At 42.6% G+C, this 13,515-nt stretch overlaps 1 protein-coding gene across 1 annotated transcript in view; it reads right to left on the bottom strand.

The window, feature by feature from the left end:
• LOC126199478 (kinase suppressor of Ras 2) overlaps window positions 1-13,515 on the bottom strand; it is a 139,053-nt gene that overhangs the window by 114,584 nt on the left and 10,954 nt on the right. The window contains exons 5-7 of the mRNA XM_049936403.1: window positions 4,189-4,339; window positions 3,246-3,421; window positions 486-626 (exon numbers count right to left, since the gene is read on the bottom strand). Of these exons, the coding sequence (XP_049792360.1) occupies window positions 486-626; window positions 3,246-3,421; window positions 4,189-4,339 (468 nt within the window). The remainder of the gene's footprint in view (window positions 1-485; window positions 627-3,245; window positions 3,422-4,188; window positions 4,340-13,515) is intronic.

Raw genomic sequence — 13,515 nt, 5'->3', positions numbered from 1 at the left:
CTACTGTATGGATCATAAGATGCTGTAATCATAATGTTATTTCTGGTGTGATGTAGGTTGCTAATACACAACGGGACAATATTAACAAATTGCTAATAATGAAAAAAAAATATTATTTGGCTTTTTCCCGATCTTAAGTGTACTGCTGTGTAAAAAAGTATTACACCAGAACTTTTCATTTTTATTGGCACAACTTCATGAGCTGTGGTCCATGTCTATTATATCTTTTACATATTCTGAAGCAGAGACATTATTCCATTGTTGTGTGTACTGGTTGTAGTAAAAAACTTTGTTTCATTCTCACCCCTAACACCTTTTTTATGCACCCACTCTTTCTTTTGATTCTTTCTTTGCACTTCACGATTGTAAAACTTAATGCTCCTAAACTGCAGTTCACTTACGACAAATAAAATTTTTTAACTCTTCTCTTACCCCGTTTCCCACAAATTTATAAATTTTTGTGCCCGAGAGACTTAACTACTTACCTGTGCCTAAGAACATCTGCTTGTCACAGTAATCACAAGTTGTCATCACTTTAAATGCTTTTGTGAAGCGATGTGCAATCATGTGACCCATTCCACGTGAAACTGTGGGTGTCCTTGGAGACTTTGGAACTTGAAGTGTTGCTGAGGGGAAAAAGAAAAACAAGTCAAAAAATCAACTAATAAAACACAGTCTGAGGAGAGTAATTAAAATGTGGGTTCTGCTACTGATAAGCATCTATGAAAAAATTCAATAAAGTATGACAATATTACGGAAAGGACAGACTGCTACTCACCATATAGCAGAGATGCTGAGTCGCAAATAGGCACAACAAAAGGATTATCAAACAAGTAAGCTATTGGCCAAATGGGGTTTGTCAGAATTATAACATGCGCGCGCGCCCGCGCCCTCGCTCGCGCGCACACACACACACACACACACACACACACACACACACACACACACACACACACACACACACACAAACGGTGTGCATGTGCTCGCTCTAACGCAACTCCCAGGCACATGACCACAGTCTCTGGCTGCCAAGGCCAGACGCGAGCAGCAGCACATTATGGGAGAAGCAATTCGGATGGTGGCGGTAAGGAGGAAGCTGAGGAGCAGGAGGGGGGAATAGCAGGGTAGGGTTAGGGGACAGTTAAGTACTGCTTGTGGGAACATTACCTTTGTGACACAGTACCACCTAGGACTGGATCAAATGAATCACATTCTCAGTCAGACTTTTGGCTACGCCTTGTTGTGCCTTGGAATGAGGAATGTCCTACCCACTATCCTTCCCAACCCTCCTACAGTGGTATTCTGCCATCCACCAAACCTACACAATATCCTCATCCATCCCTACACAACCCCTGCTCCCAACCTCTTGCCTCATGGGTCATATTCATGCAACAGACCTACACGCAAGACCTGTTCCATACATCCTACCACCACCACCACCACCACCACCACCACCACCACCAACTCCAGTCTGGTCACAAGCATCACCTATCCCTCAGAGGTAGGGCTAACTGTGAAACCAGTCATGTGATCTACGAGCTAAACTGCAACCACTGTACTGTGTTCTACATGGGCATGACAACCAACAAGCTGTGGCCAACAAACAGCTGTACCACCTAATAGCTGAGCATGCTGTCCAACACAACATTCCTCATTTTAATGACTTCTTCACAGCCTGTGCAATCTCCAACCTTCCTACCAACACCAGCTTTTTTGAATTGCACACATGGGAACTCTCCACGCAAGATATCCCACGTTCCTGTAATCCTCCAAGCCTCATCCTTCGTTAGTCATCATCCTACACCCACCTAACCCCATTCCAGTACTACACAGCCCTCTATTCCACCAACACACCCACAGTCTTTTTACTTCTTTTCCATTGCCCCCATTCTCCGTCTAATCTCCAAACTGTAGTTAACTGCTCTACCTTCCCTCTATCTCAGCCCTCATGCTTCCCCTACCCTGCTATACCTCCCCCACCCTGCCACAGCCTTCTCCTTACCCCACCACCTAGATTACTTCTCCCATCAAGCACAGCTGTTCACAGTCTGGCCTCAGCAGCCAGAGACTGCAGCTGTGTGTGTGCAAGTTGAGTTTGCGTTTGTGTGTGTGCATGTGTTGTCTAATTCTGACAAAGGGTTTTTTTTTCTGAAAGCTTACTTGCTTGACAGTCTTTCTTGTGCGTGTCTGCAGCTCAACATCTCCTTTACATGGTGCGTAGCAATATCCTTTTAGAATACTGTCATTATTTCGTCCTGGATTTTCAATCATTTGATATAATAAAATATGATGCAAAAACATGACGCATATAAAGCTGCCAACAAAGGTGTATGACTGAAAGTGGAGGTGTGTAGTTTTGTATGAAACATGAATGGGAGCCAACAACAAGACAGTACTCTTGGAACATTAAGTTGTATCTTCATGAGTGGAACAGAACAGAACAGCTGATAAGCTGTAAATAATAAAAGGAAACTCAACAATGGAGACAAAGGAAAGTTGACAAACCAAGACAAAACATTAAAATGATCTACACACAACAGAAATTCAAAACTACAAGAAATTTACAAAAAGACAATAATTCGGATAAACTGTAAAAAAGCAATTAAAAAACTATCCACTCTTCAGTTCCCGATACAACAGTAGTGTTGCAGATCGACGAAACAAAAAGCAAAAACAAAAATTTGAAACAGGGGGGCAAGAAGAATAAAAAGGAGATAATGGGTAATGAGTTAAGTGGGGGGGAAAAAAAAAAAAAAAAAAAAGATGTGTACTCATTGTCACACGCTTGCTTGATGTCCAGATCAAGAAGATTTAACAAGCACTGTAATGGCAATGGCAAGAAAAACTGGTGTTTATGGCAAATTGGCTAACTTAGATGCTTGTAGTCAGGACATTTTGCGCTGTTTGGTATCCCATCTGCAACTCAAATGTTTCACAAATGTGAAATTATGATATTTACAAAAGTAAAACATAACCTATTACAAAAACTGGTTGTGGAAATTATCAATTCAAGGTGAGAAAGCCATGGGATAATAACAGCCTCTGTTATAAGCAGTTAATGAATATTGTCTGTCTATTCTGTTTTCTACTCTCATAATTCTATGAAGTCCTTTGAGTAAAGTTATCAGTACGGTCATAAATCATAAACTAAACACTTAGTGAACAATTATCTTCTACGCACGGCAATTATTTGTTTCTTTTGCAACCTGAGAGTTAGTGTATGATATTAAAATGATGGAAAATACCCTTATTGGAGGGGTCATCAGGCAATGCTGGACTAGGAGGAGCTCTTGAGGGGCTGCCAAGCTGGGGCGAGGTGTTTTCTTGGCCAATTAGATCACTACTGCAGTTGGGTCCTGGCTCTGTTGGCAACCGACCACGGCGCATCAGCCTACCACCTGTTCCTGGAATATGCTCATTGCTGTAAAGAATATGAAAATTCCAAATGACATCACCACAGTTAAATATCAATATTTTTATCTCATCAAATGATGTAACATGTAGAAACAACAGGTCTGGCAATTTTGTGAAGCTCCAAGTAAGTTCAAAAAAAGGCAAATAGTAATTTACTTATGCAAATCATATAATACTTTATCACTCATATACCACTTTGTTTCCACTATTATAAATTAAATTTTGATTAACATATTGCCCATAAACATAGTATCAATGTGTTAGCCATAACACAATAATGTCACACACTGCAAAAGGTGTAAGACAATTATATAATTTTGTCCCACTTTAAATAATGACTTCCCTTAAAAAATCAGTGATTTTCAAATAATTATACTAATTACAGTTACAACCTCCTATAAAGTTTTCATTACTCATTCATTTTATAACTAACTTTGCACATAGTTTGTATCATTTTTACATCATTTTATCAATATTTTCAGGTCATTTTAACGATAAATTTCCAGTTATTTTGAGTCATAATAATCCAGGTCCCCTGCAGTTACAGATCCTTTTTCATATTTGTAAATAAGAGTCAGTGTTATAACACTTATTTCACTTTGGTAACCAGTGCGACATTTAAACCTGAATAAAAATATGTGACTACGCACAGTAATAAGTATTACTACTATACAACCATCTGGAGAGTGACAGTTCATTTTATAAGTACACCATTCACCGTTCCTGAACCAACAACATAATCAGGCAATTTCTGTAGGTAATAATGCAAGTTACCTTGCACCACTGCTGTCTCCTCCATCCACCCGATTTGCCAGCTGAGACTCGTGGCTCTTTGACTTGGTTAGGGGATACGCTTCAGGCAGGAGTCCAGTCTGGTGCTTTTTGCGTGGTGGTGGTGTTGTTGGAAACTTCACACGTTCACCTGCTACAGACACAAGATTCCGGCTATAATCAGAGTGAGACAAATTATGGTGAATACTTCTGGCTGAAGAACATGGACACAAGGTAAACTACATTGGCAATAGAACTGATTTGCAAAATTTAATCCTTTGTCACTATCATATTAAATGGACAATTTAAAATACCACTACTTTTATCCAAAAAGCTACGAAATAGTGCCTTCCCAATGGAATGAAAATAGCAATGCACGAAAGTATATTTAACGTGTGACACGTAAAATAAAAACTGCTATTGGTAACAGAATTACTGCTGCCCATTGCTCTGCGATACAGCGACCTTGTCATTCTATATCTTACGATGTAGAAGATGCTCTGCATGTCAACTCATCTGGCACTTCTGTGCTCAGATTTACGTGGACATACGATGAGAGAGAACACACACTTCACATTCATAATATATCATCATCTCAGCTAAATACTTTTATCAAAAAGGTAGCTACCTTGTTTGATTTTGTTGCACTGTTAACATTCTGCTGGTAAGTCCTTACAGGCATCCTTTGTTGTATGTTAATGACAACAGATTATACAAGACCAACTACCTGTAGCATCATAGTTTGACATTAATTACCTGTAGTGCCGCTACATAATTTTTAGTGGAATTTCTAAGGATGCCACTGAATTGTTGCAGTAGCAACTGTGTGCTGGTAAGAGCAGTATGGTGACCTGGACTTTACAACAACACATACACAAAAGGGATTGTGAGATGGACAAGCAGTGCTTGGTGAAACTTCCAGTGTGCAGCAGCAGTGGCCAGACTGGCAGAACGATGTCACTACACCAGGTTTGGTTTGGTACAGAGATAAAGGAAATAGGAGAGTGCATGGTTTTTCCATGAGTAGTCAAGTGTAATTTCTATAAGGCCTAATGAAGCAAATAAGAAAACTTAATGTGCACACACGAGATGACACAGAGTGATGAGGCAAACAAAGTATTGTTACAAGAAGTCATGCAATAGGCAGATGATGTTTTCTTGAGGAGTTTAGCAGCAGTAATGTCTACGAGAGTGTGCACTGGAGAGCCTAGAGTTCTCCATGCTGCGTTTAGGCTAGCAATAGAATCGGAGGAGACTGATGGCATAACAGGGGAAAGAGATCGGAGAAACATGTAAGCAGCAAATATAAGATGTTTTAGTTGTGAGCAAACAGGGCATGTGCAGAGGCAGTGCCGCCAGCCATGGAGTAGTTGTGTTGGTGGTATGAATTATCAACAGTTTTGCAGGAATAACAGCAGAGGTGGCTTGTATCAGCAGCAGTATTATAGGAATAATAGTAAGGATGACCTGTGGTAAGAAGCACCCATTAAACTCAAAAGCGAACCCCCAGACCTGCCGAAGGATGTTCCCGGTAAAAGCAAATGCAGTGAGTATGAATGCAGAGGCAGAATGTGTCAGTGAGGGTAACAGGTGGCACAAGGGCATGTGTCAGTGGGCTCAAAGGATTTAATGGGTAACAGGCAATGGGGCCCACTACATTATAATTTGCGTGAGGTGGGAGATGATAATACATGGTCTCTGTGGTCGATAACTGTAAAATTTCAATTAGAGGCAACCAAGTTTAGGCAGTGTGTGGAAGCTGTGCCTCACATAAGTGAGGGCTAAAGCATGATCCTAGGTTTAGTCTTGCTGCAACAGCATCATGCCGCAACTGACCTTTGATGATGCATGGTGGAACTTCATGACAGGAGATTCCGACTAGGGAAGCGGTCATCAATGTTGATCTGTTGCTAGGACCATCTGTTGTGTAAGCCAATCCAGTTAAACCAAGAACAGTGACACAGAGACTTAAATCATGTGATTGTGTGTCGAATGGCACCAGAAGTCACTGTGGATGAATGTGGAGCCTGACTTAACAGTTGACATGTTGTGTACAGCGGAACTGTTTGAGGATAGTGAGGTATCGGGTGTAGTGTGTTGTTGAGTAAGACTAGGTATTGTTTGGGTACAAGAAACTTGTACGTGTACAGGAAAGGGACAGAGGCAAGGTATTACCCATCAGTGTGGAAAATTTTGGCACCAAGGAGGTTAAGCTGTTGATGGGAATATTGATGGGAACACCAGAAATTCTGGAAGATGAAGATTGTTGCATAGAAGACGTAGGCTATAAAAGGGCACAAGACGCCACCAAGACCGTACAGCATGAGGAGGTGAAGCATTTGATGGGAACAGAGTAGGTACAGATGGAAGAACTGTTGCCAGTACTTCAAGACTTGTGTTTTCTATGACGACAGTTGCCTGTGACACTCTCAATGCAACAAAGAATTCCGATGACAAACGAAGTGCCAGAGAGCTGAGGGCCATACTGAATACCATGGTCTCTGTAGCCAATTTTGGAAAAGTTTACCATCAATCCACTGTTGGCAGACAGCACAATAGAAGAGAATAGTAGCTCTTGGGGGGAGATTTTAACTGAACCGAAGTAGTCTGTGGACAGTTTGAGGAACTACTGACTGCTACAGCTACCACCATTTGGACAGTAAGCCTATGATAGATACTTACCCCATTCCAAACTTCAGAGAAACTATTTATAATCTTGGACAGTGGCGTTTTTATTTATGGTCTTGAGGGGCAGGTACCTTCAATTAGAGGTGGCTCCAGAGGATGGAGCGAAGTCCCTGCTTTCAGTACCTTGGAGACATCATCAATATAGAAGACAGCTGTTTGGTTTAAAGTATGCACCAGCGTTATTTCAGTATTTGTTGGATAGAGTGCTCAAAGGATTCAAACCTCATCAGTGTTTGGTGCATGTGGATAACAACTGTTTCTCCCCCCCACCCCCCTTCCCAAGAAATTTTCAGGAACGCAAGCACTAACTAAGTATTCAGGAGGTTATGGGCAGCTCATTTAAAACTGAGTACTGAAAAAGTCATTTTGTGTTGGAAGAAGTACATTACTGTGGTCATAGAATTAGTAAGGATGGCTTGAAGACTAATCTGAAACTGATACAGGCGGTGCGGTGCTTTCCAATACCAGGACTAAGCAAAGAGTTAACAGTGTTTCCTGGGTCTCGCAAATTATTACAGGAAATTTGTGAGAGGGTTTGCACATAGAGCATGACCTCTTATCCAATTACTAGGGAAAGATATCAAATTTTTATGGTCCGAGGAGTGTCAGAAAGCATTTGTCAAGTTGACAAGGCATAGTCCAGTGTTCGTGTGCCCAGATTTTTAGTAGGAATTTATATCATCAAGAGATGCTCTCACAACATGCACTTAGGTGTGTTTTGAGCCAGGACATTGATGGAGAAGAACATCCTACAACTTTTGCAACAAGGCCATTGAATTCAACTGAGAGGAATTATTCATTCTGAGAGTGAGAGAGATTCTTAGCCTGGTGCATGGAGTGACATACTGCCAGTGTTTCATGTATGGGAGCAAATTTAGGGAGAGATTATGCTGCTCTGAAGTGGTTACTAGGCTTGAAGGAGCCATCCAGTAGGCTGACAATGTGGAGATTAAAACACAGATAATTTGAGTAGGAAGTAATCCACACACCAGGAAGAAACACAGAAATGCGGGCACACTAAGCAGGAAGGTAGTGATGATATAAGCACTAGGTCAACAGCTCACTTAGTGGCAAGCAGTATGACGATGAGTGTAAGCAGTACAGTACACAACAGCAATTTAGCATGTGTGAGAGATGGCTGTATAGGGAGACGAGATTAGGACCTGGCGTGGTTGTACCCATGAAGCTAAGGGAAGAGATGCTGAGGGAAACACATGATCATGTTTTGTCAGACCACGGAGGGTGAAGAACAATGAATCTGACGGTACAGAGAAGTATTGGTGAAAAGGAAGAAAAAGTGATATCAACCAGTAGGTCAGAAATTGTGTACAGCACGCAGATTTGAGTTGGAAAGAAGTACTATTGTAGAGGCTGCCAGAAATAACTGAACTGTTTCATTTTATTTGGGTGGATTTGTTAGCGCCATTCAACTAAACTCCAGCATTTTGTTCTGACTATAATAGACTATTTTTCTTGTTACACTAAGATGGTGACAATGCTTGACCAGCGGGCACCGTCGCACAAGATTGGTTAAAATATGGTTGCTGAAGTTTGGAGTGCCAGAGAGAATAATTATGGATCCAAGGATACACTTCATACCAAACCTGATGAAGGAATTGTGCTGGTTATTGAGAGTAAAAAAATTAAGAACTAGTCCATGTCATTCTCATTCAAATGAAAGATCAGAGGAGGTTCATTGGATGATCGGAAAAATGCTTAGCTATTATGTTAATTCCCGCCATATGGGTTGGGGCACGAATTTATCTTTTGTGGTAAGTGCATATGTGAGGGTTGGAACTTTAATAGTGGCAACTATTTATTTACAGCTCATACAAAATAGATGTGTGATTCAAAGTTTTACTGACCCTCAAAGTAGTCATCAGCATTGCGTATAACCTGTTTCCAGCTATGTGGAAGTTATAGGATACTCTTAACAGTGCCAGTTGTGTTCACAGTTTGAGCGGCGCGGTCTATTGCCCGACAAATTTGTAGCAGTTCTGAAGCAAATGCCGTGAAGTGTTTCCTTCAGTTTAGAAATAGAGTTGAACTTAGGAGGGCTTAAGTCAGGTGAGTGCAGTAGGTGGTACAGCACTTAGCAGCCCCATCAGTCACACAAATCAGTAACAGCTTGCACTGTACATGCTTGAGCACTGTCCTGCAAAATGATGGTCAGGTCCTGCAGAAAGTGTCATCACTTCTGTCTCTATGCTGCTCATTTTCGGAACACTACTTACAACGAGCTCGTGTACTTGGAAAGGGACAAGTTGATTGGTGGGTTGGTTTGTTTGAGATATAAAGGGACCGAACTACAGGGTCATCAGTCCCTTTCTCCTGACGCGAACAAGGCCCAGGATAAAACCACACTCAAAGTAGGTTTGGGAAAGTAAAAGGGGGAAAAGGAATGAGGAACCACACCTACAAGAAAACGAATGGAACAAACAAAACAACTGACTTAGCCTTCAGGTGATCAACAAAAAGCAGAAGCTTTTTTTCCAGAAAGGAGTACCCATCAGTTCTGCTGCACACTAAGTAACGTGGCGAATATGAATCCTGTTGCTGTGAGGCCCTACGGTCCTCCCAAGGTGTTGCTAGAGAGGGGAATGATTTAGGGTCATGAAATCAACCTTTCCTTTCTTAGAGACTGCTGGGGCCGCTCGGTCCCCAGCTAAAGATGACAGTCCGCTTCATTGCAGGTCATCCACCCTGATGCCATCCACTCCGATCAGGTGCTCTCCCCACGGGCCCCAACCAGCCACAGCAAAGGCCACCTGGCATGATGGCCGTTGCCAGGAGTCCTTGGCATATGTGGGAAGTTTACAGGTCAGGGATCAGCAGTGTTGTCAGGGGGCCACCACCAAATGGGTACATGACGGCCCCACCACAACGGACTGGCTACTGTGCTGGATATGAGCACAGAGAAATCCAATATTGTCATTGAGGTGAAAGAGGACAGGAGACAATGGAAGAAGATGACATGCCACAGAAAGTTTCCTTGCCCAAATAGTTGAATTGCAGGTGGAGATGCAAAGCTGTGCGACAAGAGGTCCAGCAGGTCAAATCTAAGAGCACTATGGATAACTCGTGCACTACATAAGGCGTCCTTCCTCATATGGCCCACACTTTTGTAGAATCTGGAAAGTAGCAGGTCAAACCATAAAATGGGACCAGAACTTATAGGGCCAAAACATGTAAGACTCCTTTTAGTCGCATCTTACGACAGACAGGAATACCTTAGGCCTATTCTAACCTCCGGACCCGGACGGGGAGGAAGATTCTTGTGATTTTGGTTATTTTATTTAGTGTGTTGTGTAGATTATTAAAGTAATTTTGGGTAGGATCATATGTGTATGTTAGGGTAAGGATTATCTTTATTTGGTGAAAAGTGCTGTTCAGAGTCAGCTGGCTCCAGAGGGGGGAGGCAGTGGAGGGAGGGGGGGGGGGTGTTGATGATGGTTCCTGTCCTTATGTTGCCACTCGGAGAAGCTAAGGAAAGAAGAATGCTAGTTTTGACAGCACTGTACTGCTCTGCCTGGGAGGGAAAGTGTGTGTGGTGGGGGGGGGGGGAGGGGGGGCAGGGGATGTGTGCTGCAAAATGATCACCTGGACAGAGAGGTGTGGTTTACCCAGTCAAATGATACTTAAGTTGGTATTTGCTGTGTGGAAACTGTTGAACTAGATAAAGAAGATTGCACTCAGGGAGGCGTCAGAACACAAGAAGTTGCCCGCAGCATAAGTGTGAGTGATAGAGCAGATGCAGGAAGTAGTAGGATAGGAACAGGATAAAAGTAGTGCCACATGAGTCACGAAGGGTAAACTGGGGACAGACAGATCCTGTAGGACAATCCTGAAGACAATGCTAAAGACAATATTTGGGACAGAGTATGAAAACAACATTAGCAAGCTGAATAGGACAGCGTAAGTCACAAGAGAAATGGCACTAGGGAAGAGGGCGACTGTATAAAGCAGTCCACAAGGATTGTGTGTGGAGAGGCATGTTGAACGACACACATTTCAACAGTTAACTAACTAGAGAGATAATGGATTGCACCAGAGCATCAGCTAGCACGCTAAACCAGGATTTAGAGGCGGTGAAAGCATTGATACAAGTATTAGATGCAAGAATAACACTGACGAGACTGTTGCAGTTGTATGTGGGAATCAAGAGAGGTCATGGCGAACTTGTTGGAAGCTGTTCATCAGGTACTTTACGGGCAATTGAGTCTAGTCTTATCACCCGAACAAGGTGTAGAGAGATTTACTGTCCGAGCTACAGGTGGTAGAAGAGCCCAGCAGCCAGAACCTGCCTTTCTACTGCCATGAGCAACCGTGGATGTGAAAAACGGTATTGCAAGGTTGTATGTGTCAGTGAAGATACCAGTGCCTAGGAAGTAGACATTGTTTAAGTGTAACATAGTGCACACCTATGCAGTAAGGCTAGAAATAGTGGGGAAGTTTGTGCAAGTAAAAGAGGCTGGTATGGCGATCTGCCAGCAATGCCAAAGCAGGATGGTCACTATTTGTCCCATTCACTACAACCAGACAGGAGGAAGCACCTGTGCCATGTATTTGTTCAGGGTGCAAGGCAATGGGTCACTCATGCCAAAAGGAGCTGATGGAACTACAGCCGTACTTCCAGCAAGTGGGTCTACATTGCGTGTACTCTGTGTATGAGGACATAATAGCATGGTAAGCTGGTACGAACAAGATAAGCTCTAAAGTTAAGAGGCAGTGGGTTGTTAATGGAACCACGTGTGATATTAGGCCAATGTTTCATTTATCAGCTGTAATGATGGGAGCTACTCTTTCAACAACACACATCCACAGCTGTAATGGCCGGACGTTCCCTTAAGAGATGTTGGCTAAACAATACCCCACCTTCTTGAATGATAAATGGGAACCAAACCCAGTTCATTAACTAAGTCAAATGATAGCCACATAGGAGAGTGAACCACTGCAGAGTAACTAATGCAAAAGGTTGAACTGTTATTAGGATGGTCGATGCTGGGTAACCATGACCCTGAGTGTCAATTACCAGTGCAATAGTGACAGTCTGCTCTGCTCAGCTTTTATCTGGGATGACAAGCCATTTAGAAAATCAATTCACAGGTGGTCCAGTTTCTGTGGACTGGATTCTCTGAGCGAGTGATGGAGAATGAACTTATAGAGTTGAAGGAGGATGGGAAACAGCCATAAAATTTAATGTCATAAGTGTAAAGTGTTTAAAATTGCCGGTCAAGTTTGCACTTATATTACAGATCAAAGTTGGAAATAGTCACGGTAGAAGACCGATTCTGACCAAGACTTGAACGGCCAGGGTTCCCCGTGGAATGAGGTAATGTATTTCCTTTCGATACCTAGTTTTTAGTGCAACTTGCAGGAACCTGTAGTGAAGTCATCGCGACCCATCACGGCTATTGCAGGAGCAACAGCATGCTGGTACGCATAATTAGGCGGCATGTTAGTTAGAATAACACATACACAAAATGTTTGCAGGACAGACCAGCCACGCTTGCTGAAATTTGCACCACACAGTAGTAAAAGCCAGAGTAGGCGAGATGGTGTCATCGTGACAGGTCAATGCCCATGTTGTGAGTTATGTGACTGGGAGTCGGGTAATAGTGCAACAAATGCACCTCAGAGCTGTACAAATAGGTGTGAATTTTGAGGTAGATTCATCCCGACTCCAGCAGCACCTCCACCAGAGCAGCAGGTCCACGCTAGACCCTGAGACAACTGAGCACAGCCAGCTGCAGCCACGAGTTTGCGAACAGGTCGAGCCAATCATGTACTGCCCACCACTGCAGTGGACACATGAAGAGTCAGAGTCGCTGGGTGCAGCATTCCACAATGGAACACCATCACAGCAACAGTAGGAGAATGCCGTGACATCAAGGCCACAGGCTACTCACAGGCCGTTGGCTGCTGCTTGGCCTGATATCAGCATCGCAGGGGCCCCCTGTGCAGGGGCCCTTCACTGTGGCGGAAGCCAGCTGCCTTTGAGGTGATGCTGGCCAGGTTTGCTAGAGTAAGGTGTGTTTGGCCGCAATCCATACTTACAGGTGTACGAAACTCTAGAATTTCCCAAATCTGTTTAAAACTGTGGTAAAAATTGAGATAATTAACTATAAAATTCGAGTTTTCTCTAAACACGAAGTTTAAAGCATAACAGCCCATTCATTTTTCCATAGATTAAATAAATTCTACAGTTTCATACACCTGTAAGTATGGTTTGTAAGCTGTGCAAAATTAATCGAACAATCTCTCTTACTTATGAAGAAAAGTGTACCTATAGCAACTAATGCAGCCAACAGTAAGTGAAAAAAATCATGAAATTTCACATTTAAAAAATATTATTTTTTCGTGTTTTTGAACTTCCACTGCTATGAGTTTGAATCCTGAATCCTTCCGGGTCATGCTGACAAAGTTTTATGAATGTATTTGTAAAAGTATGGACAGTGCAAATTAAAATGTCCTGTGGTGCCTCTCCGTCTCGAAGTTGGCCCGTTTGACGTCCTACCCCCTTAAGAAAGCACAGGTTGTGGTCCACAAAAAATTGTGTCAATGAGAAAAACACTGCCCCATAAATGGTGATAGGCATTAAAATACCCAAGGAGGAGGAATGGATGGGAGAGTTGCTGACAG

This window comes from Schistocerca nitens, chromosome 1 (genome assembly GCF_023898315.1).
Source record: "Schistocerca nitens isolate TAMUIC-IGC-003100 chromosome 1, iqSchNite1.1, whole genome shotgun sequence".
Lineage (NCBI taxonomy): Eukaryota > Metazoa > Arthropoda > Insecta > Orthoptera > Acrididae > Schistocerca > Schistocerca nitens.
The sequence above is the reverse complement of the archived record's forward strand: the minus strand, read 5'-3'. Positions and strand labels throughout refer to the sequence as shown.